This window comes from Dendrobates tinctorius, unplaced genomic scaffold, assembly GCF_039654945.1.
Source record: "Dendrobates tinctorius isolate UK_male_01 unplaced genomic scaffold, ASM3965494v1 ptg000009l, whole genome shotgun sequence".
Lineage (NCBI taxonomy): Eukaryota > Metazoa > Chordata > Amphibia > Anura > Dendrobatidae > Dendrobates > Dendrobates tinctorius.
In genome coordinates, this window is record NW_027361677.1 from 2575086 (window position 1) to 2601200 (window position 26115).

Sequence of the window (26115 nt, forward strand, 5' to 3'; positions counted from 1 at the left end):
CAGTTTGATTCCCCCAGAATATAGTCCCCCCAAAAACAGTTTGATGCCCCACAGTACATTCCCCCACACACAGTATAATCAGATTGAGGGATGTCATGTTTTCTGAATTATGTCTCTAATATATTCAATTCAGTCTAAAGCCCCCATTACACACTGCGATATCGCTAGCAATATCGCTTTAAAGTCACCGATTTTGTGACGTAGCAGCGATATTGCTAGCGATATCGCTGCATGTGATACTTACCTCTGACTGGCTCCCCCGCTGGTTATCGCTGATCGCGCGAGAAGCTGCTGGACCATTCCTCGTTGGTCACTTCCTGCGGCGCTTCCTGCTGTGACGACGAGCGACGCGTGGAGCCGGGCGGGAGGACGCAGGATCGCCGCGTCTGACAGGTAAGTAGCGATCCCCGTCCCCAGCGATGTGGCTGGTGAGATCTGCCTGTGTGGCAGCTCACTAGCGACCACCTAGCGATGCACCAGTGATCCTGACCGCGTCATATCGCTGGTCGGGATCGCTGGTCCATCGCTAGGTGTAACGGTACCATTAAAGTGATGTCCTTTATCTATAATACTTAAACGGAATCTGCCATCAGGTTTATGTTTCCTTATCAGAGGGCAGCGCAATGTAGTGACAGAAAGCCTGATTCCATGGCACCATTAAGATATTCCAACATGTGGAGATGATTAAAAGAATTAACTTTCACAAGAATGCTGGTTCCTGATCATTACCTCTGTTAAAACAACATGGCAGGAATCAGATGACAAACAAGCCAAGACTCATTTGCCAAATGATCGCATCTTCTGTGGGAGATTTAAAATCATAATGGTTGGCAGCACATCTCCGTATGTATAATTACCAATATTTTTAGGAGCCTTTAAGCCCTGTCCCTTAACAGCACCGCGCTCCTCCCTGGAACGCCCTTCTCCTCCCAAGAATACCTCCAGACTAACCCAGAATTCCCAATTTTGGGCAGTGTTCACATAGTCCCCCTTTCATCCCAGGTGTCCAAAGAAACCCAGGACAGTTGGCAACAATATTAAGGGGTTGTGCTGCAAAATGTAGAAGGACAATCATAGTAACGAAAGTTCATCCAAAGACAGTATTCACATTCAAGATGATTGCCACGGGTTGAACGAACAATAAACAACTTCCTAAATTTCCATCAGAGGTTGAATAGTTTATCTGCCTGTGTGAAAGTTTTGACCTACCCATAGGATATGTGATAACTTTCTAATCAGGTCAGACACAGGGACCCCAGTGATCATGAAAGATGGTGCTTTGATTAGAGTTGAGCGAATATGTTCGGAATCGGTCTCCGAATCTGAATTTGCCAAATTTATGCCATATTGGTGCCCCTTTCGTGCCGAATTTATATTTGACGATCGATTCCGAACATATTTGATCATGTCTATTCCAATTGACTCCAATGACATTCGGCTGTGTTCGGCGAATATTCCAAATACAATATTCGCCGCCGATCGTAATCTGAACCAAATTTTGAAAAAGTCGCTCAACTCTAGCTGTGATATCTTGGAGACGGCTGAACCCTGTCCGCAGCTATTTATTGCTGTCCTTTTCCAATCAGACTGAGTGGGACCCAGGGACCCCAACAAACTCGAAAACTGATCAGCGATATTCTAGAAATAGCTGAGCACTGTATCTGGCTATCTCTGGCTGTCTTTTCCCATTTGGATTGAGTAGGCCACAGGGAACACAACAATCCCAAGAATAGTGATGCTATATTCTGGAGATAGCGGAGTGCTGTACCCAGCTATTTCGGGCAGTTCCTTTACAATCGGATTGGGGCAGACCCAGGGTCCCCAAATTTCTGCGAATGGTGCTGTGATATTGCAGAAATAGCTGAGCACTGTATCTAGCTATTTCTTGCTGTCCCTTTCCAATTGGATAGGGTCAGACCCAAACACCCCAACCATCCAGAGAACTGTGCAGGGATATTCCAGAGATTGCTGAGCATTGTACCCGGCTATCTCTGGCAATCCATATACAATCGGATTGAGTCGGACCCAGCAAACTCAATAATCCCAAGGATGGTGCAGTGATATTCTGGAGATAGCTGAGCGCTGCACCTGGCTATCTCTGGCAGTCTCTTTCCAATTGGTTTGGGTCAGACCCAAATATCCCAACAATACAGAGAACGATGCAGTCATATTCTGGAGATAGGTGAGCACTGTACCTGGCTGTCTCTGGCAGTCCCTTTCCAATCAGACTGAAGGACCCATATGATCCCAGCACGGGCGGCATGGTGGCTCAGTGGTGAGCCACCAAGGACAACATCTGCAAGGAGTTTGTATGTTCTCCCTGTGTTTGCGTGGGTTTCCTCCGGGTACCCCGGTTTCCTCCCACATTCCAAAGACATACTGATAGGGAATTTAGATTGTGAGCCCCATTGGGGACAGTGATGATAATGTGTGCAAAACTGTAAAGCACTGCAGAATATGTTAGCGCTATATAAAAATAAAGATTATTATTATCCCAAGCATGGAGCAATGATATTCTGGAGATACAGTTGTGGCCAAAAGTATTGACACCCCTGCAATTCTGTCAGATAATACTCAGTTTCTTCCTGAAAATGATTGCAAACACAAATTCTTTGGTATTATTATCTTCATTTAATTTGTCTTAAATGAAAAAACACAAAAGAGAATGAAGCAAAAAAGCAAAACATTGATCATTTCACACAAAACTCCAAAAATTGACCAGACAAAAGTATTGGCACCCTCAGCCTAATACTTGGTTGCACAACCTTTAGCCAAAATAACTGCGACCAACCTCTTCCGGTAACCATCAATGAGTTTCTTACAATGCTCTGCTGGAATTTTAGACCATTCTTCTTTGGCAAACTGCTCCAGGTCCCTGATATTTGAAGGGTGCCTTCTCCAAACTGCCATTTTTAGATCTCTCCACAGGTGTTCTATGGGATTCAGGTCTGGACTCATTACTGGCCACCTTAGAAGTCTCCAGTGCTTTCTCTCAAACCATTTTCTAGTGCTTTTTGAAGTGTGCTTTGGGTCATTGTCCTGCTGGAAGACCCATTACCTCTGAGGGAGACCCAGCTTTCTCACACTGGGCCCTACATTATGCTGCAAAATTTGTTGGTAGTCTTCAGACTTCATAATGCCATGCACAAGGTCAAGCAGTCCAGTGCCAGAGGCAGCAAAGCAACCCCAAAACATCAGGGAACCTCCGCCATGTTTGACTGTAGGGACCGTTTTCTTTTCTTTGAATGCCTCTTTTTTTCTCCTGTAAACTCTGTTGATGCCTTTGCCCAAAAAGCTCTACTTTTGTCTCATCTGACCAGAGAACATTCTTCCAAAACATTTTAGGCTTTTTCAGGTAAGTTTTGGCAAACTCCAGCCTGGCTTTTTTATGTCTCGGGGTAAGAAGTAGGGTCTTCCTGGGTCTCCTACCATACAGTCCCTTTTCATTCAGACGCCGATGGATAGTACGGGTTGACACTGTTGTACCCTCGGACTGCAGTGTAGCTTGAACTTGTTTGGATGTTAGTCGAAGTTCTTTATCCAACATCCGCACAATCTTGCGTTGACATCTCTTGTCAATTTTTCTTTTCCGTCCACATCTAGGGAGATTAGCCACAGTGCCATGGGCTTTAACCCCTTCACCCCCAAGGGTGGTTTGCACGTTCATGACCGGGCCAATTTTTACAATTCTGACCACTGTACCTTTATGAGGTCATAACTCTGGAACGCTTCCATGGATCCCGGTGATTCTGACATTGTTTTCTCGTGACATATTGTACTTCATGTTAGTGGTAAAATTTCATTCAAATACCTTGCGTTTATTTGTGAGAAAAACGGAAATTTGGCGAAAATTTTGAAAATTTCGCAATTTTCCAACTTTGAATTTTTATGCCCTTAAATCACAGAGATTCGGCACACAAAAAACTTGATAACTAACATTTCCCACATGTTTACTTTACATCAGCACAATTTTGGAACCAAAATTTTTTTTTGTTAGGAAGTTATAAGGGTTAAAAGTTGACCAGCGATTTCTCATTTTTACAACACCATTTTATTTTTAGGACCACATCACGTTTGAAGCTACTTTGAGGGGTCTATATGATAGAAAATACCCAAAAGTGACACCATTCTAAAAACTGCACCCCTTAAGGTGCTCAAAACCACATTCAAGAAGTTTATTAACCCTTTAGGTGCGTCACAGGAATTTTTTTGAATATTTAAAAAAAAATGAACATCTAACTTTTTTCATAAAAAAAATACTTCAGGTTCAATTTTTTTTATTTTACCAAGGGTAACAGGAGAAATTGAACTGCAAAAGTTATTGTGCAATTTGTCCTGAGTACGCAGATACCTGATATGTGGGGGGGAACGACTGTTTCAGCGCATGGCAGAGCTCAGAATGGAAGGAGCGCCGTTTGACTTTTTCAATGCAAAATTGGCTGGAATTCAGATCGGACGCCATGTCACGTTTGGAGAGTCCCTGATGTACCTAAACAGTGGAAACCCCCTACAAGTGACCCCATTTTGGAAACTAGACCCCCCAAGGAACTTATCTAGATATGTGGTGAGAACTTTGAACCCACAAGGGCTTTACAGAAGTTTATAACGTACAGCGGTACAATTAAAAAATCATATTTTTTCCACAAAAATGATCTTTTCACCCCAATTTTTATTTTCCCAAGGGTAACAGGACCCTAAAAGTTATTGTGCAATTTGTCCTGAGTACGCTGATACCCCACATGTGGGGGTAAACCACTATTTGGGCGCATGGCAGAGCTCGGAAGGGAAGCAGCGCCATTTGACGTTTTTGGCTGGAATTGAGATCGGACACGATGTCGCGTTTGGAAAACCCCTGATGTACCAAAACAGTGGAAACCTCCCACAAATGACACCATTTTGGAAACTAGACCCCCTAAGGAACTTATCTAGATGTGTGGTGAGAACTTTGAACCCCCATGGGCTTCACAGAAGTTTATAACATAAAGCCATACAATTAAAAAATCATATTTTTTCCACAAAAATGATCTTTTCACCCTCAATTCTTATTTTTCCAAGGGTAAAAGGACCCTAAAAGTTATTGTGCAATTTGTCCTGAGTACGCTGATACCCCACATGTGGGGGTAAACCACTATTTGGGCGCATGGCAGAGCTCGGAAGGGAAGCAGCGCCATTTGACGTTTTGGGCTGGAATTGAGATCGGACACCATGTCGCGTTTGGAAAACTCCTGATGTACCAAAACAGTGGAACCCCCCACAAATGACACCATTTTGGAAACTAGACCCCCTAAGGAACTTATCTAGATGTGTGGTGAGCACTTTGACCCCCCCAGTGCTTCACAGAAGTTTATAACACCCGGGCGTGAAAATAAAAAATTCGTATTTTTTCCACAAACATGATCTTTTAATCACCATTTTTTTATTTTCCCAAGGGTACCAGGAGAAATTGGACCCCAAAAGTTGTTGTCCAATTTGTCCTGAGTATGCTGATACCCCATATGTGGGAGAAAACTACTGTATGGGCACACGTCGGGGCTCGGAAGGGAAGTAGTGACGTTTTGGAATGCAGACTTTGATGGAATGGTCTGCGGGTGTCATGTTGCCTTTGGAGAGCCCCTAATGTACCTAAACAGTGGAAACCCCCCACAAATGACACCATTTTGTATACTAGACCCCCCAAGGAACTTATCTAGATGTGTGGTGAGCACTTTGAACCCCCCAGTGCTTCACAGAAGTTTACAACGCCCGGGCGTGAAAATAAAAAAATTCGTATTTTTTCCACAAACATGATCTTTTAGTCACCATTTTTATATTTTCCCAAGGGTACCAGGAGAAATTGGACCCCAAAAGTTGTTGTCCAATTTGTCCTGAGTATGCTGATACTCCATATGTGGGAGAAAACTACTGTATGGGCACACGTCGGGGCTCGGAAGGGAAGTAGTGACGTTTTGGAATGCAGACTTTGATGGAATGGTCTGCGGGTGTCATGTTGCCTTTGGAGAGCCCCTAATGTACCTAAATAGTGGAAACCCCCCACAAATGACACCATTTTGTATACTAGACCCCCCAAGGAACTTATCTAGATGTGTGGTGAGCACTTTGAACCCCCCAGTGCTTCACAGAAGTTTACAACGCCCGGGCGTGAAAATAAAAAATTCGTATTTTTTCCACAAACATGATCTTTTAGTCACCATTTTTTTATTTTCCCAAGGGTACCAGGAGAAATTGGACCCCAAAAGTTGTTGTCCAATTTGTCCTGAGTATGCTGATACCCCATATGTGGGAGAAAACTACTGTATGGGCACACGTCGGGGCTCGGAAGGGAAGTAGTGACGTTTTGGAATGCAGACTTTGATGGAATGGTCTGCGGGTGTCATGTTGCCTTTGGAGAGCCCCTAATGTACCTAAACAGTGGAAACCCCCCCACAAATGACCCCATTTTGAAAACTAGACCCACTAAGGAACGTATCTAGATGTGAGGTGAGCACTTTGAACCCCCAAGGGCTTCACAGAAGTTTATAATGCCAGGGCATGAAAATAAAAAAATCGTATTTTTTCCACAAACATGATCAATTAGTCCCCAATTTTTTCATTTTCCCAAGGGTAACAGGAGAAATTGGACCCCAAAAGTTGTTGTCCAATTTGTCCTGAGTACGCTGACACCCCATATGTGGGAGAAAACTACTGTATGGACACACGTCGGGGCTCGGAAGGGAAGCAGTGACGTTTTGGAATGCAGACTTTGATGGAATGGTCTGCAGGTGTCATGTGCGTTTGGAGAGCCCCTGATGTACCTAAACTATTGAAACTCCCCACAAGTGACCCCATTTTGGACACTAGACCCCCCACGGAACTTATCTAGATGTGTGGTGAGCACTTTGAACCCCCCAGTGCTTCACAGAAGTTTACAACGCCCGGGCGTGAAAATAAAAAAATCATTTTTTTCCACAAAAATGATATTTTTGCCCCCAATTTTTTATTTTCCTAAGGGTAACAGGAGAAATTGGACCCCAAAAATTGTTTTGCAATTTGTCCTGAGTAGGCTGATACCCTACATGTGGGGGTAAAACACTGTTTGGGCGCATAGCAGAGCTTGGAAGGGAAGGAGCACCATTTGACTTTTTCAACTCAGAATTGGCTGGAATTGAGATCAGACGCCATGTTGCATTTGGAGAGCCCCTGATGTGCCCAAACAGTGGAAACCCCCAATTCTAACTCCAACCCGAACCCCAACACGCCCCTAACCCTAACCCTAACCCTAACCCTAGCCCTAACCCTAGCCCTAGCCCTAACCCTAGCCCTAACCCTAACCCTAGCCCTAACCCTAGCCCTAGCCCTAACCCTAACCCTACCCTAACCCTAACCCTAACCCTACCCTAACCCTAACCCTAACCCTACCCCAACACACCCCTAGCCCTAACCCTAGCCCTAACCCTAATGGAAAAATGGAAATAAATACATTTTTTAAATTTTATTATTTTTCCCTAACTAAGGGGGTGATAACGGGGGGTTTGATTTACTATTTATGGCGGTTTTTATGTTTGGCGGCTGTCGCACGCTAAAAGACGCTTTTTATTGTAAAAATAGTTTTTGCATCACCACATATTGAGAGCTATAATTTTTCCGTATTTTGACCCACCGAGTCATGTGAGGTCTTATTTTTTGCGGGACAAGTTGACGTTTTTATTGGTACCATTTTCGGGCACGTGAAATTTTTTGATCGCTTTTTATTCCTATTTTTGGGACGCAGAATGAACAAAAACCAGTGTTTCATGAATTTCTTTTGGGGGGTTGCGTTTACACCGTTCCGCGTGCGGTAAAATTGATAAAGCGGTTTTATTCTTCGGGTCAGTACGGTTACAGCGATACCTCATTTAGGTCGTTTTTTATGTTTTTGTCGGTTTTATGCAATGAAAACTACTTTATATAAAAAATAATTATTTTTGCATCGCTTTATTCTGCGAGTTATAACTTTTTTATTTTTTCGCTGATGATGCTGTGTGGCAGCTCGTTTTTTGCGGGACAAGATGATGTTTTCAGCGGTACCATGGATATTCATATGCGTCTTTTTGATCGCGCGTTATTACACTTTTTGTTTGGCGGTATGATAATAAATCATTATTTTTTGCTTCGTTTTTTATTTTTATTTTTTAAGGGGTTCACTAAAGGGGTTAACTAATGGGACAGTTTTATAGGGCGGGTCGTTACGGACGCGGCGATACCTAATATGTGTACTTTTATTGTTTGTTTTTTTTATTATTTGCAAAAAATGGATTTATTGGGGGAATATTTTTTTTTTTTTTCTAATTTATTTGGCGATTTTTTTTAAATTATTTTTACACTTTTTTTTATTTTTTTTTTTACTTTATTAAATAGTCCCAGGTGGGACATCACTGTCCTGTGACAGATCGCTGATCTGTCACATCACAGATCACTGTGACAGATCAGCGATCTGACACAGGCACTGCAGAAGGCTTCCTCATGCCTGCGCTTTGCAGGCACTGAGGAAGCCAGCTTCCGCAGGCCCCCGAAGGCCCCCGTCGCCATCTTGGATTCGGGGGCCTGGAGGAAGGGAGTCCCCCGCAGCAGCGCTGCACATTGCGCTGCCGTGGGGGGCTCAGGGAAGCACGGAGGGAGCCCCCTCCCTGCCGATGCTTCCCTTTAACCCCCGGTACACCGCGATCGTGTTTGATCGCGGTGTGCAAGGGGTTAACGTCGGGGGCGGTCCGTGACCGCCCCTGACACATTGTGCCGGGTGTCAGCTGTGATAATCAGCTGACACCCGGCTGCGATCAGCGGCGCTCACCACGTGGGCGCCGCTGATCGCGCCGACGTACTATCCCGTCCCCGGTCATACGGGCCCGGGTACCGTGGACGGGATAGTACGTCGGATGGCAGGAAGGGGTTAAACTTCTTGATGACACTGCGCACGATAGACACAGGAAAATTCAGGTCTTTGGAGATGGACTTGTAGCCTTGAGATTGCTCATGCTTCCTCACAATTTGGTTTCTCAAGTCCTCAGACAGTTCTTTGGTCTTCTTTCTTTTCTCCATGCTCAATGTGGTACACACAAGGACACAGGACAGAGGTTGAGTCAACTTTAATCCATGTCAACTGGCTGCAAGTGTGATTTAGTTATTGCCAACACCTGCTAGGTGCCACAGGTAAGTTACAGGTGCTGATAATTACACAAATTAGAGAAGCATCACATGATTTTTCGAACAGTGCCAATACTTTTGTCCACCCTCTTTTTTATGTTTGGTGTGGAATTATATCCAATTTGGCTTTAGGACAATTCTTTTTGCGTTTTTAATTTAAGACAAATTAAATGAAGATAATACCAAAGAATTTGTGTTTGCAATCATTTTCAGGAAGAAACAGAGTATTATCTGACAGAATTGCAGGGGTGTCAATACTTTTGGCCACAACTGTAGCTGAGCGCTGCACCTGGCTATCTCTGGCTGTCTCTTTCCAGTCGGTTTGGGTCCAACCTAAATATCCCAACAATCCAGAGAACGTAAAACAACCTCATAACAGACATATGTGGAAGCCAAAGATAATATCAGTCACATAGCCAAATAGAACAAAGGAATGGTCAGCCACACAAATATATATAAACTGGACTATAGCAGGATAACTGCAATTTTTCTAAGGTCAAACAGAAGCACATTCAGTAAAAAAAATCCATAAAAGGCAATATTTTATTTGGTAATACTTATAAAATTGGACAATACATTGTATGGAAATGAAGGGAGTAAAACACAAGCGTGCCCAATGGCATAAAGGCCAAATACCCTAGCAGCACAGCCCCAGAATAATTAACTCCATGAACAAATGCAAGTACATTTTAGGGGGGCCAAAAATACCCTGATATTACTGCTGCAGACAATAATTATACCAAAAGAATCATCACATATCAAACGCCCATAATTAAGGTCAGACGCTGCAGCAAAATCCCTTCATATAATACAGGAGTCACAGAGCAAATGCTCATAATATAAGTGCAATGTATAATGTATACTAAATCATTATTCATAAGGTGTCATTACCTGGGAGCGGTATAAGCAGTGGTATCGGCCTGTCCCCGACGCGCGTTTCGAAGCACACCTCAGCTGTGTGCTCCGAAACGCGCGTCGGGGACAGGCCGATACCACTGCTTCTACCGCTCCCAGGTAATGACACCTTAATGTATACTAAACCATTATGTATATACATTGCACTTATATTATGAGCATTTGCTCTGTGACTCCTGTATTATATGAAGGGGTTTTGCTGCAGCGTCTGACCTTAATTATGGGCGTTTGATGTGTGATGATTCTTTTGGTATAATTATTGTCTGCAGCAGTAATATCAAGGTCTTTTTGGCCCCCCTAAAATGTACTTGCATTTGTGCATGGAGTTAATTATTCTGGGGCTGTGCTGCTAGGGTATTTGGCCTTTATGTCATTGGGCACACTTGTGTTTTACTCCCTTCATTTCCATACACTTTATTGTCCAATTTTATATGTATTACCAAATAAAATATTGCCTTTTATGGATTTTTTGACTGCATGTGCTTCTGTTTGAATCCAGAGAACGGTGCGGTGATATCCCGGAGATATTGCTGAGCACTGTACCCGGCTATCTCTGGCAGTCCCTTTCCAAACAGATTGAGGGACCTATAATATCCCAAGGATGGGGCAGAGATATTCTAGAGATAGCTGGATGCTGAGCTGTAGTTGCGGTGGTTGTGCAAATGAGGAATTTCAGAGCCCTGTTCTCCAGATTGGTGATGGTTTCAGTGTCCAATGGAAACGTGATAACTTTCAATGTTGAGAATAATCTTTTAATTTCGTGCTGCCATTTTCTTAAAATCAATCCTGTCTCTGATTTAGAGATCTATTTATTTCATTGTTTTACTAGGTTCAAAAGATAAATTGAGCTTTGGTGGTGTCCATTAGAAAAAGTCTGAGAAGACCAAGGTCTAGACTGTTTGTGCAAGCCCTTCCAATATTAAGTGGGCAGCTTGTGTCACAATAATGAATCACAATTTTTGGCAATTCTGAAATGCATCTGACCTCATGGCCCATGTGGAAAACATTAAAAATCTAATCATCCAACAGACTTGTGGTTTTGCGTAGTTCTAGAAACTGACATAACAAGACGCCACTCTACGTAGTTTTGTCTGCAAGGAACATAAAGTACTATAGCAAATATGCAAATGAAAATCATTACAACATACTCAATACCAAAAAAGGCAATTGTGGAACAAACAGGATCAAGCACATATAACACGGATTATGACCAGATGTGCCTGGTAAATGGAAAATCTTCCTGGATGTCCGGAACACAAAATCCATAGTCACAAACCTCTACATTTACTCACCTAATCAAATGGTGAGGACAATTACTGGGTATTGGGTCTCATTGGAGACTTATTTACAGGCAATAGAAAAAGTCTGCAAATCAGCTCTAACCAGAAACATTAATCTGTAGGTAGCACTGTTTTGGCGTTCATGCCCTTCATCAGTACAAAGCAAGGTGGCACTGGCTCTCATTGAAGAGACAATGTGAGCATATGGAGCGCTAATCAATATAGTCCCGATCTCAATCCAATTGGGAACGTATGGTTAAAGAAGAGCCGCTACCCAAAACTCAATGCAAAATGTTTAAAGGGGCTCCAAACTGCTCTGTGACCTTGTATGTGGCAGAGACCCTTGGGCAACTGGGAACAGGTTTGACTAATACCAATCTACATCCTAAACCTGAAACTCACAATCTCTATGTAAGATCATACAACCAAATTAATTTTGTAAATATTGAGGGAACAGCTATAGTGCATGCACAGAATATCCCATAAATGGTTGATATTTTTCACCTACATGGGACTTCCATTCTCCCATTCAGGCTTGTCGCTCTTCTGATAAAAGTGAACTGAGAGGGGACTTGAGCTGTGCTCATTCCTTAATTTCGAAAACAATGGGGGCTACGGAAATCATCGGTTTAGCCTTTTCATAACTTTCGTTGACCTCGATTCTTCTGATAGGAGACGGGTCCAAAGGTGAGATTCCCTCCATCATCAAGGAAACATTTATAGCTGTGCTTTATGGGTATAATGGTAATCCACAGTGATTAAAGGGGTGTTAACAGCTCCAGATGTAAGACGTTCCATAATTAATAAAGACATACGGGTATATAGTTGAAAAAAAGACAAATGTCCATCAAGTTCATCCGAGGCATGGGAAAAAAACAAAAGAGACAAGGGGCACAATCACAACCATAATGCATGATCTGGCTCAAAAAGAGCTAATCTTTCCCACCTGATCCGAATTTTAGATCCATTGGACCAAACATTCAGATAATAACTTTACACATATATAATTATTTGTTACAACCCTGCTTGCCCTTGAAAGCCATCTACCTAAACCCTAGACCATGTGACTCCTCCAACATGTGACAGATCACATGATTGTGACATCACACAGGTCCTGTCAGATTATGCAGGTGGAGATAAGGTGGCCATTCTCCCACCCACTCTATGGATGTCCACATAAAACCAGCCCATTTATGCAACTTTTAATTTAAGCCTCACAACACTTTAGTGTGCTGGGGAAAGTACTCTGGTTTCATATCAGTGACGCCATTAAACGCAGTGACACATATCTCCCCTCCACTACTTTACCAGTGACTTTGTCACAGTACTTACAAAGGTTTAAACATTTCTCCACCAATTATACATACTCTGTCACTAGATGATATATGACCCAGAATTCCATTTTTTGCACTTGAAAATAATGGTGGCAACACAAAATATTGAGACTTTGGGAACAATTTGGCCATTTTCACTTAGGGGTGTACTCACTTTTGTTGCCAGCATTTTAGACATTAATGACTGTGTTGACATTTTTAGAGGACACACCAAATTTACACTGTTATACAAGATGTACACTGACTACTTTACATTGTATAAAATTTTCATATCTTCAGTGTTGTCCCATGAAAAGATATAATAAAATATTAACAAAAATGTGAGGGGTGTACTCACATTCGTAATATACTGTATATTGTTACATTACAACCTGTGTTTAAATGTTTTTGTATTCCGATTTGTGTGTGATGCATCAGCAGTAAATAGTCTAAATTGGTGAAGTGAGAAAAATATAGGGATAAATTAAATTTATGAGATCAAATAACTAAAAATGTATATGTTCGTATGTTTTCACCCCTTTTGCTATGATGCCCCTATCTGGTCCAAGCAGTTTCCTTCATAAGTCACATGCTTAGTGAGATGACGTCCACATGTGTGTCTTATGTCTGTCCGTATATATAGTTTACCTTTTTTTGAAAGGCCACAGAGGCTGCAACACCATTAACAAGAGGCACCACCAACCAAACACCATGAAGACCAAGGAGATCTCCAAACAAGTCAGGGACAAAGTTGTTTAGAATTACAAGTCAGGGTTGGGTGTTGTGAATTCGCTTTCTGGCCTACCTCTGGTTACTAGTGAAGGTAGTGGAGCTGGTTATATTGACAGAGGGGGCGCGAGTTCTCTTTCCGGGCTCCCTCTGGTGGTTACTGGAGGTAATGGAGCTGATCTAATTAACAGAGGCCTGTCACCTGATAATGAGGAGGATGACTGGAGATCTGGAGTTTCTGACTGGATTTAAGACAGCCGACTCCCTCTATCCCTGCTGGTGATTTTTTCCTGCCTCCTGAGGTCTTAGTTTCCAGCTCAGTCCCTGCATGCTCTGCTAAGTGTTCTTTTGCTATTGTTCACATTTGATCTAGTTTTGTCTATTTCAGTTTTGTGTGGTCAGCCAGCTCCGGCTGGGGCTGTGCTGAATTTCCATCTTCATGTTACTGCTTGTGCCAGTTTGTTTTTGTCCCGTATTAGATTGGCCTCTCTTTGCTCTGCTTTCAGTATATGCCAGAGTGCTGATATAGTGGGCAAAGTCTAGTGACTTCAGTATTTTTTCTATCAGACGTGTTGGGCATTTTTTGCAGGGTTTATTGCATGATTGCAGACAGAGTCTTTCCTTTCCTGTCCTGTCTAGTCAGTGTGGGCCCCATCATTTGCTCAGTCTATTTTCCTACCTGCGTTTGTGTTTTCATCTTGTCTCACCGACAATATATGTTTGGGGGCTATCTATTCTTTTGGAGTCTGCTCTGGGGCAGTTTAAATTTCCCCTTTCTTGCTTTAGGCTTATTTAGTTCTCCGGCTGTGCCGAGGCGTCTACGATCATCATAGGTACGCTCCACGGCTACTGCTAGTTGTGTGGATAGGATCAGGAGTCTGCAATCCGCTTAGTTATCAACCTCTCTGGTTTTCTGTGGCTTAGCTTGATCTTGCTTTCCTCCTCGGTGATCCAATCATAACAGTTGGGTTCTAAAAAAGTATCCCAATCTCTGAAGATTTCCCAGAGCACCATCAAATCCATTATCAACAAATGGAAAAAACATGGTACCACAACAAAACTGCCAAGAGAGGGCCACCCACCAACACTCTCAGTCTGGGCAAGGAGAGCATTAATCAGAGAAGCAGGTCAAGAGACCAAAGTTAACCCTGAAGGAGCTGCAGAGTTACCAAGCAGAAACTGAAGTATCTGTCTACACGACCACAATCAGCCGTATACTCCATAGATGTGGCCTTTATGGAAGAGTGGCCAGAAAAAAAGCCTTTACTTATACACACAAATTGTAAGCCCCGAGTTTTTCAAAAGATATATGGGAGAGTCCCCAAATGTATCTATGTATATAAATGTGTATAAATGTGTAAATGTGTATAAATGTATAGATGAGACAAAAAGTGAACTTTTTGGCCACCAAGGTAAACGCAATGTCTGGTGCCAAACCAACACAGCTCATCACCCCAAGAACACTATCCCCACAGTGAAACATGGTGGTAGCAGCATCATGCTGTGGGGATGTTTTTCTGAAGCAGGGACAGGAAAAATGGTCCAGGTCAAAGGGAAGATGGATGTTGTGAAATACAGGAATATTCTTGAACAAAACCTGTTTCATTCTGTCAGTGTTTTGAGACTGGAATGGAGGTTCACCTTTCAACAAGATAATGACCCAAAGCATATGGCTAAAGCAGCACTCAAATGGTTTAGGGGAAAATATTTAAATGTTTTGGAGTGGCCTAGTCAAAGCCCAGACTTTAATCCAATTGAGAATCTGTGGTCAGACTTGAAGATTGCTGTTCACTGGAGGAAACCATCTACCTTGAAGGAGATGGATCAGTTTTGCCTTGAGGACTGGACAAAAATCCCAATGGCAAGATGTGGAAACCTCATAGAGACTTATCCAAAGCAACTTACAGCTTTCATTGCCGCTAAAGAACGTTCTACAATGTACTGACTTTCGGGGGGGGGGGGGTGAAAAGTTATGCACACTGGAATTTTCAGTTATTTTGTCCTATTTGCTGTTTGCTTCACAATAAAAAGAAAAACAAATGTTCACAGTTGTAGGCACGTTCTTTGCCTGAACTGATGCAAGCCCTAAAAACAAAAAACTGAAATTTCAGGTTGTGAGGTAGCAAAACATGAAAAATGCCAAGTGGGGTGAATACTTACGCATGCCACTGTAAGTCGTGTGCAAGTCCTTTATACTGTCCACACATATATTATTACATGTAAATGAGATCGCTCTGAGGTGTCTTTTTTTCTAAGCTAAACAAGCCCAACTTTTCCAACCTTTCATCATATGAGCGGCCTTCCATCCCATGTAATAATCTAGTTGCTGCCTTTGAACTGACTCTAACTTCCCAAAATCCTTTTTAAAATGTGGAGCCCAAAACTAGATCCCATATTCTAGATGTGGCCTTACGAGTGATTTACTTGTACAAGTTAGTCATGTCCTCCCTTTAATGACTCTTCTCAAGACTTAGAACCTCCGTGACCCTTCTATACAAGTGACTCTCCTAGTTTGACTCCCCCTAGAACATATGGTGCCCACAATTATTAGTGCCCAGATGCATAACTTTTTACATTAAGCTCATTCATTAAACTACGTTTTGATTTTCTGCTATTTTTCTACATTTACACACAAATATGGATGAAGTCAATTTATTTTCACCTGCAAAGAAAATTGTCTTCTCCTCGTGGGGATCTTCATAAACAGCATCGATTTTGTCGGGTAGCTCTGGCCAGAAAGTAGCAATGAGCAGGGGACCTGAGGGCCTGCTTCTTCGGTTTACAGACCTCCATATAAACCTTGAGAAAAAAAAACCAAATGTTGATTAGAAATTTTTATTTTAATTTTTTTTTGCCTATTTTCTATACAATATATTGATATTTTTGTCGCTGCGTGATCGGAACCTTTATGAAGTCCCTATGAAAAAATATATTTTCCTGCCAAGTGGCGCTCCCATTTCCATTTCCCATTATCCATTTATTCATCATATCATAAAAATAATATTTACAAAGAGCTGATAGGTTCTGTTCACACTGTTGCCCTAGATTCCACTGCCGTGTCATTAATCCAAAGGATCTAAATGTTGACTTATGGACCCAATTGATAAATAACAAAAAAAAATATACGAAAATCACTTTCTTATCTCTTACCTATCTTTGAAGAAAAATATCTCTCCTCTAATTTGTGAAATTCCGTCGAATACAATGTCTTTGCTACAGAGCTCAGGAGTAACGGGGCCTAATGTTGGTGAAGGTCCAGGTCCAGGCTCAGGTCCAGGTCCAGGCTTAGATCCCTTACCTGGAAGATATATGCATGATTATGAAACCACTAGCCAAACAGTAGGAGTAGTATGGACTGTTGGATTTGGTACCAGATGAAGAAGTAAATATTGAGTTTAGTAACCTCTCCAACTTAAAGGTGAACCATCATTTTCATTTTTATTCCATAAATCAAAAAGATACATGAAAACAAGGAACTTTGTAATAAATCTTATCAGAGAAATCTGCTTCTTCCTCCTCCTGGATTGATCTTTCACTCTCAGGTCAAGGGTAAAAGCTGTATTTAGCGAAGATATATTTTCAATTAAATAGGATATGACATTTGGAGCTTATAAAGTTCTATGGAGAGGAGGAAGGAGAAGGAGGCAGGAGCTGAAAACAAACACAAACATTCTGCTGCAAGTTCTCCTGAAATGACAGTTACATTTCAAATTATTGTAACTGTCATTTAAGGAGAACTTGCAGTAGAACGTTTGTTGTTTGTGTCTGATTCTAACTCCCTCCCCTTACCTCCACAGAATCTCAGAAGCACCAACTGTCATCTCCTATCTCACTATTGTGAAAATGTGTATTCACTGAAGACAGACTTTACACGGAAAGTGAGCGTATTTAGAATGAAGGATCAGTTCAGTAGAAGAAAAAGTAAATTTAAAAGAACACTACCAACATTGAGGTTAAAGGGATTTTCCAATTAAAGTAACCCATAATATGTTGTTAGGGTCACTAATTCATAGAATCATAGAATCGTAGAGTTGGAAAGGACCTCCTGGGCCATCTGGTCCAACCCCCTGCTCAAAGCAGGATTCGCTAAATCATCCCAGACAGATGTCTGTCCAGCCTCTGTTTGAAGACTTCCATTGAAGGAAAACTCACCACTTCTCGTGGCAGCCTGTTCCAATCATTGATCACTAACTGTCAAAAAGTTTTCTCTAATATCTAATCTGTGTCTCCTCCCATTCAGTTTCATCCCATTGCTTCTAGTCTTTCCTTGCGCAAATGAGAATAAAGTTGATCCTTCTACAGTGTGACAGCTTTTGAGATATTTGTAGACAGCTATTAAGTCTCCTCTCAGTCTTCTCTTTTGCAAGCTAAACATTCCCAAATCCTGCAACCTTTCCTCATAAGACAGGGTTTGCAGACCGGTCACCATTCTGGTCGCTCTTTTCTGAACTTGCTCCAGTTAGTTGATGTCTTTTTTAAAATGTAGTGCCCAAAACTGGACACAGTATTCTAGATGAGGTCTGACCAAAGAGGAGTAGAGGGCAATAATGACTTTACGTCATCTAGACTGTATGCTTCTGTTAATACATCCTAGAATTGCATTTGCCTCTTTTGCTGCTGCATCACACTGTAGACTCATATTCAGTCTGTGATCTATTAGTATACCCAAGTCTTTTTCACATGTGCTGTTGCTTAGCCCTATTCCTCCCATTCTGTATATGCTTTTTTCATTTTTATTGCCCAGATGGAGTACTTTGCATTTCTCCCTGGCTGCTGGGATTCCAAACAATCTCGAGAATTGTCCAGTTTTTGATCCGGCTGCCAATCTAGAGTAGCTCATACTTGCACAATCACTCTATAGAAATCAATAGGAGTTGCATATCATATTGCGCGCACTGTACTATAGCTTGTCAACCATGTGCTGAAAATATTAATCAGATTTTAGAGACATGAAGCTGCATATCTGGATCTCAAAAAGTAAAGACGCCCAAAGTATACTGTCATCTGAATGAGAGATTGGGGTTTGTATAGTTCAATACAATCAGTCTTATCTTTTACCATATCAATACTTTAAGGTTCAAACTCACCATAAAGTTCCTGGATCCCACTGACATCATCTTGTGAGAGTCGGAAGTTTTTGACATAAGTGTATATTGGTGCCATTAGTGCACCGGGGTCATCCGAATGCTCGAGTCCAAGAGCGTGTCCAAATTCGTGGGCCGCAACAAGAAAGAGGCTATAACCTGGTGGGATAACAAGAGCTTGTTGTTGACGGAAGGAAATGGAATGACGGACCATAGATCTCCTAATCACTCATACATTTTGGCTTTCTTATCTTGTCCCTTCCCACTTGTGTACCTTGATCAGGACAGAAACCCCATTTCCGGTCATCATCGTAACTACTGCTGGTCGCACACCATAGTTTGCCATCGCTTCTTCCAGAACTTGTACATGAGTTATACTTATTGCCAAGGAAAGTAAAAGGAAAGACACATGGGGAGCCTTCTGAATTTCCTCCATTTGTAGACAGTGCTGTAAAAATAATAAAAACTTAATTCGCAGGTATGTAGGAGTCACAAAAAGGACAAAACTATTGGCCATTTAACGGGCAAGTACTGCAATGACCAACAAACACCCTATGCTGTTCTCATGCCCCTTGTCAGTGGCCTAGCTATATTAGTCACAGCAGTCACAATTATGACTTGTCCCTGAACTCAGTGAGGCCAATGTGTCCTTGAATTACATCTACGAGAAGGAATGGCCAAATTTAACAGTATAGGCTTCCTACCTTCTCTTTGGCCACAAGGGAATTTAGACCTGTGGCCGAGAGGACACCAGAAACATGCACAGACATTAGTGACCTGGCATTGGTGCCGCTACGACCTCAAAGAATTTCAACACTTGTGCAGGGCTGCCAACCTCATAGATCAGAAGAGACATTAGCTAATTACTGGCCCAGGAGGAAGGAGGGAAGTATCATTTACTATGTAGGGGCACCACAGTGGGTATTATTACTATGTAGGGGCACAAAAGGGGCATTATTCTTTTTTATGGTGCAAAAGGTTGGCAGAGTAAAAAAAAAGGTGGCACTAATATGGTATTATTTATTATTACTATTGGCGACACAATATGGGTGTTATCTGTTTGGCACTCAAGTTTGGGGGCAATATCTATTTGGCACTATTTTCAGGAGCACTGTCTACACTAGTTTTTGGGGGGTAACTATAAATATGACACCATTTAACTTTCAAGTGATAGGTACAGTAATGGGGGCCAATGGGGCAGGAACAGGCACTGGCTCAGCACAGAAGCAAGTGATGCCTGGAAAAAGTGTTCCTAGTGGACTGGTCTGGATCGAAAAGAGATGTGAACACCTCAATTTAACAAAGACAATTTTTTATAAGTGCTGCTTTCTGGTCCCCCATTGATCTATAAGTGATCACCGATCCTGTGGATAGGTGACAGCTTATCTTCACCTGACAGCCCATGTAAATTCAGTAAAGAAAAAGAGTTAACACAAGATTTGACCAAATTTGTGCAAAAGCTCTCACATATTTGCTTGTTCTGTAAATCTGTCGCTCTATCTTCCATTTACTATTAATGGTTAGATGGCCGTTGCATTAATGTTTCGATTTAACAGCGCGGCTGTAAAGTGTTACCATTGGCATCAGGTTTGCATGCCTGCTGCGCTGACACCTAGTGGCCAGTGTGAAAATTAAAATCCTAAAAGTTTAATATATTGATAGTTGGTAAGTTCTGAATATCACCCCAAAAGCAACAAAAAAAGTTTCTTAAAAGTACACATAAAAATAACAGCATATTATACGCTACTCAGTAGACACTGTTGATATAAATTAGGTCAGGAACACACAGCCTTGGCAGGCTACAAAACAGCAGCCTTGTAAGAGTGAATCGACCTCCCAAGAAATCCTTACAGTGGCTTTCTGTTTGCTTTCTCAGCCAGCTTAGCCCAAAATGCCCCGTGTTACTGGCTGTGCACACAGCGCTTTCCGGCCAGCCGCATTGAGTCATCCTTTTCCCATTCTTTACTCTCTATGAACGATATAATGAATTTACTATTTCTTCGCTTTACAAACCAACGAGGGCTAATAAGTTCATAAAAAACCCCTATGATCCATAGAAGAGATCTGTCACCAGGGGACAATATTTGTTCAAAGAGAAGCCCCCTGAGATATTCACTTCTAGGGCTGGAGAAGCTAACCAAAAAATACAAGAGTCCCGATTTTCTTCCACTTTCCTCCGTCAGATCCGATGAGTCACTTAGACTGTGAAAAGTTTCCTAAGTCAAATGCTGAATTTAAGAGAGATCAGGGTTTTTTGGGGATAGCAAAAAAAAAATGACTTTGCCACTGTAATAATATAAAAGTAATAGTAGTAGGACAAGATATTGCTGCCCATTAGCTCTGTTATAACTGATGCCCCCATCGCTAGGTAGCGGCTCCTTCTTGGGGTCCCGGCTGCTTCACTTCTGGTTCAGTGATCGACACAGGAGAAGGTTTACTGTGTTGCACATGACCAGAGCAGTGTCTGGCGGGATGTCCATTTCAATAGCTGAGCCAGCCCCCTTCTCTGTCACAGCCAAGGTATACAAAACCAAAGAGGCTGGGCTTAGATTGTGAAAACCAGCCCCCTTCACACACACAGCTATGGTCACACGTGACACATGAAACACCGTCAGACACGACCAGAGCAGTGTGTGAAAGAGGATGGCGGTATGCTCATTTCCATAGCCAAGCCAATGCACAATATTAGGGCGCAGTCAGACGGCCGTACAAATCGGGCTGAGATTTGACTGCAGTACTTGGAGTGACCGGCAGCTCTACCGACCCGAGCATGGCAGCTGCACAGAAATATATGAAGCTGTCACGCTCAGGCCGGGAGAGCTGCCAGCCAGTCCGAGCATCGCGATCTGATCTCTATCCGATTTACGCGGCCGTATGACTGCGCCCTTTAGGTTTAGTTATGTGCATTCTGTGAAGTGTATTCTAAATGCTGCACTATACATTGTCTGGTCTGATGATATCAGGAGGAGGATCAATGACACATGAAGTCCCCGGGCACTCCGAAATGTGCACTGCAAAATCATACACTTTTGGGTATTTTACGTCTGAACAACTTTTGACCATAAGCAATAATTGTTGAAAAAGAAATTAAATATGACCGGTAGGAAATTGTGCAGCGCCTCTTATTTCAGCATTGGGAGTGGTGCAGGGCAGGTATCATGTATGCATCGATTAGAATATGACATGTGCCCCATGTGTGCCAATACATGTAAGACTCATCGTTTCATACATACAGTCATGGCCAAAAGTTGGCATCTTTGAAATTGTTACAGAAAGTTAAGTATTTCTCCCCGAAAATCATTGCACTTACACATGTTTTGTTATACACATGTTTAGTTCCTTTGTGTGTATTGGAACAACAAAAAAAAAAACAGAGAGAAAAAGGCAAACTGGACATAATTTCACACAAAGCTCCCCAAATGAGCAGGACAAAATTTTTGGCACCCTCAACTTAATATTTGGTTGCCCACCCTTTGGAATAAATAACTGCAATTAATCGCTTCCAATAACCATCAACAAGCTTCTTACACCTCTCAACTGGAATTTTGGACCACTCTTCTTTTACAAACTGCTCCAGGTCTCTCATATATGAAGGCGCCTTCTCCAAACGGCAATTTTAAGATCTCTCCACAGGTGTTAAATGGGATTTAGATGCAGACTCATTGCTGGCAACTTCAGAAGTCTCCAGCATTTTGTTTCCATCCATTTATGGGTGCTTCATGAAATCTATTTGGAGTTATTCTACTGTTGAAAGACCCATGATCTAGGACACAAACTTAGTTTTTTGACACTGGGTACTACATTGTAACCCAAAATCCTTTTGTAATTTGCAGATTTCATGTTGCCTTGCACACAGTCAAGGTACCCAGTGCCACAGGCAACAAAACAACCCAAAACATCTTTGAACTTCCACCATATTTGACTGTAGGTATTGTGTTATTTTACTTGTAGGCCTCATTCCATTTTTGGTAAAGAGTAGAATGACGTGCTTTACCATAAAGTTCTATTTTGGTCTCATCTGTCCACAAGATCCTTTTCCAGAAGGATTTTGACTTACTCATATACATTTTGGCAAACTGCAGTCTAGTTTTTTTATTGCTGTGTCAGCAGTGGGGTCTTCTTGGGTCTCCTGCCATAGCATTTAATTTCATTCAAATGTCGACATATAGTTTGTGCTGACACTGATGCACCCTGAGCCTTCAGGACAGCTTGAATTTCTTTGGAACTTGATTGGGGTGGCTTATCCACCATCTGAACAATCCTGCTTTTCACCATTTCAGCAATTTTTCTCTGCCGGCCACATCCAGCGAGATTCTCTACGGTAGTAAGTGTTGTAAGCTTGTTGATTAGGGTTTTCACTGTGTGCAAAGGAATGTCAAGATCTCTAGAGATGGACTTGTAACCTTGAGATTGTTCACATTATTAAAAAATGTTGGTTCTCAAGTCCTCATACAGTTCTCTTCTCCTCTTTCTGTTCTCCATGCTTAGTGTGGCACACATAGAAACACAATGCAAAGATTGAGTAAACTTCTCCCTTTATTATTTGGTTTCAGGTGTTATTTTTATATTTCAATAATTTATATATATTTTATATTACTTGTTACTTGCCACAGGTAAGTTTGAACGAGCGTCACATGCTAGTTGTTTACCCACAATTTTGCAAAGGTGAAAACAATTTTGTCCTGCCCATTTTTATTTTTTTTGTGTGAAATTATGTCCAATTTGCCTTTTTTTCCTTTTTATTTTGTGTTGTTTCAATATACATATAGGAAATAGACGTGTATAACAAAACATGTGTAATTGCAATCATTTTCTGGGAGAAATACTTTCAAGGGTGCCAGGCGGACATTACTATATACAGTGGGGCAAAAAAGTATTTAGTCAGTCAGCAATAGTGCAAGTTCCACCACTTAAAAAGATGAGAGGCGTCTGTAATTTACATCATAGGTAGACCTCAACTATGGGAGACAAACTGAGAAAAAAAAATCCAGAACATCACATTGTCTGTTTTTTTTTTCATTTGATTTGCATATTATGGTGGAAAATAAGTATTTGGTCAGAAACAAAATTTCATCTCAATACTTTGTGATATATCCTTTGTTGGCAATGACAGAGGTCAAACGTCTTCTGTAAGTCTTCACAAGGTTGCCACACACTGTTGCTGGTATGTTGGCCCATTCCTCCATGCAGATCTCCTCTAGAGCAGTGATGTTTTTGGCTTTTCGCTTGGCAACACGGACTTTCAACTCCCTCCAAAGGTTTTCTATAGGGTTGAGATCTGGAGACTGGCTAGGCCACTCCAGGACCTTGAAATGCTTCTTACGAAGCCACTTCTTCGTTGCCCTGGCGGTGTGCTTTGGATCATTGTCATGTTGAAAGACCCAGCCACGTTTCATCTTCAATGCCCTTGCTGATGGAAGGAGGTTTGCACTCAAAATCTCACGATACATGGCCCCATTCATTCTTTCATGTACCCGGATCAGTCGTCCTGGCCCCTTTGCAGAGAAACAGCCCCAAAGCATGATGTTTCCACCACCATGCTTTACAGTAGGTATGGTGTTTGATGGATGCAACTCAGTATTCTTTTTCCTCCAAACACGACAAGTTGTGTTTCTACCAAACAGTTCCAGTTTGGTTTCATCAGACCATAGGACATTCTCCCAAAACTCCTCTGGATCATCCAAATGCTCTCTAGCAAACTTCAGACGGGCCCGGACATGTACAGGCTTAAGCAGTGGGACACGTCTGGCACTGCAGGATCTGAGTCCATGGTGGCGTAGTGTGTTACTTATGGTAGGCCTTGTTACATTGGTCCCAGCTCTCTGCAGTTCATTCACTAGGTCCCCCCGCGTGGTTCTGGGATTTTTGCTCACTGTTCTTGTAATCATTCTGACCCCACGGGGTGGGATTTTGCGTGGAGCACCAGATCGAGGGAGATTATCAGTGGTCTTGTATGTCTTCCATTTTCTAATTATTGCTCCCACAGTTGATTTCTTCACTCCAAGCTGGTTGGCTATTGCAGATTCAGTCTTCCCAGCCTGGTGCAGAGCTACAATTTTGTTTCTGGTGTCCTTTGACAGCTCTTTGGTCTTCACCATAGTGGAGTTTGGAGTCAGACTGTTTGAGGGTGTGCACAGGTGTCTTTTTATACTGATAACAAGTTTAAACAGGTGCCATTACTACAGGTAATGAGTGGAGGAAAGAGGAGACTCTTAAAGAAGAAGTTACAGGTCTGTGAGAGCCAGAAATCTTGATTGCTTGTTTCTGACCAAATACTTATTTTCCACCATAATATGCAAATAAAATGAAAAAAAAACAGACAATGTGATTTTCTGGATTTTTTTTTTTCAGTTTGTCTCCCATAGTTGAGGTCTACCTATGATGTAAATTACAGACGCCTCTCATCTTTTTAAGTGGTGGAACTTGCACTATTGCTGACTGACTAAATACTTTTTTGCCCCACTGTATATAAAACTCTTCAAATTACACACCTGTTTCTGGGCAGAATCCATAGGATTTATCCTGGTCATAGTCTTCGGTAGTTGCACACCACCGGTAGCTATCCGTCCTTCCCTCGGTTGTACAGCTGTCATAGCTTTTGCCTTGAAACTTAAAGGGAAACTTGCAGGGTTTTCCATCTGCATTTCCAGCCAAAGTGAATAATACTGGAGAGAAAAAAAGAAGAGGTTTCAGGTGCTTATTTTATCACACATTTATCTTATGAAGCGTTAGACAGAATGAATGATGACGCTGTTTCTTCGAGCACTCGCGTGATATTGCTCTGTCATCTGAGCACTGAATCCTATCAGTGGCCTTTGAGAGGCAGCAGCAGACAATCACTGATGGGCTGCAGCGCTCACGTTCCTCCCAGCACTTATGTGATATTATGTCACGTGAAAGCTGAAGCCCATCGGCGATCAGCTGCAGCCTGTCAAAGGCAACTGACACACTTTCAGGATCCTGAGAGCGGTTAGTCATGACTCACGTGACTGCAAATATGCAATATGCATACTTCCGGTCACATTCCTACCAGACGTCCTCAACCAAGTGAATTGAGCATGCCAGTGCACGTCTAGTTGGCACATGACTGCTTGTGTGATTGCCTGCTCACCGACACTGGAATATCCTGACAGTGTGCGATGTGCACGCTTATGAGGATTCAGAAGTCTGCCTTCACATAGCGTGACTGCAGACTTTCGTTACAAACCTGGACGTCCCCTAAAACTCGTTCAGGGTGGGTTCACACAATTCACACAATGCAGTCCAATTGGAACTTTCAAGAATTCCGTGGAAAACGTGTATTTTTTACCAGAGTGTTCAAAGACGTACCACAATCACATCGCTATTTTTGGGTAATCAAAGCTAAATTTTTCTCCTTCTGTACAACCCCTTCCGTGAATCTGCCTTTGTGTTATTTGTTAATAAGAGAAATATTATCTTCTGATCGTTGTCTGGATTTACTGGACCCTGTGACTTTTGCTGTGTTTTCTGCTGACACCACTTCCAGATCACTGCGGTCAAAATTGTTTCTGGATAAGTTAGAAAACAAAGAACTTTTTTTTTTTTCAAGCTCATAATGACACTGACTCATACAAGCCGGGGCTGTAACTACATAGGAGCATAGAAAACCTTGGAAGG

The 26115-nt window shown here is 42.1% G+C and overlaps 1 protein-coding gene across 1 annotated transcript in view; it reads right to left on the minus strand.

Moving 5' to 3' along the window:
- Positions 1–26115, minus strand: part of MMP2 (matrix metallopeptidase 2) — a 69950-nt gene that overhangs the window by 35550 nt on the left and 8285 nt on the right. Inside the window, exons 6-10 of the mRNA XM_073581704.1 lie at positions 24969–25142; positions 18752–18925; positions 18481–18636; positions 16544–16691; positions 16056–16192 (exon numbers count right to left, since the gene is read on the minus strand). Coding sequence (XP_073437805.1) covers positions 16056–16192; positions 16544–16691; positions 18481–18636; positions 18752–18925; positions 24969–25142 — 789 coding nt within the window. The remainder of the gene's footprint in view (positions 1–16055; positions 16193–16543; positions 16692–18480; positions 18637–18751; positions 18926–24968; positions 25143–26115) is intronic.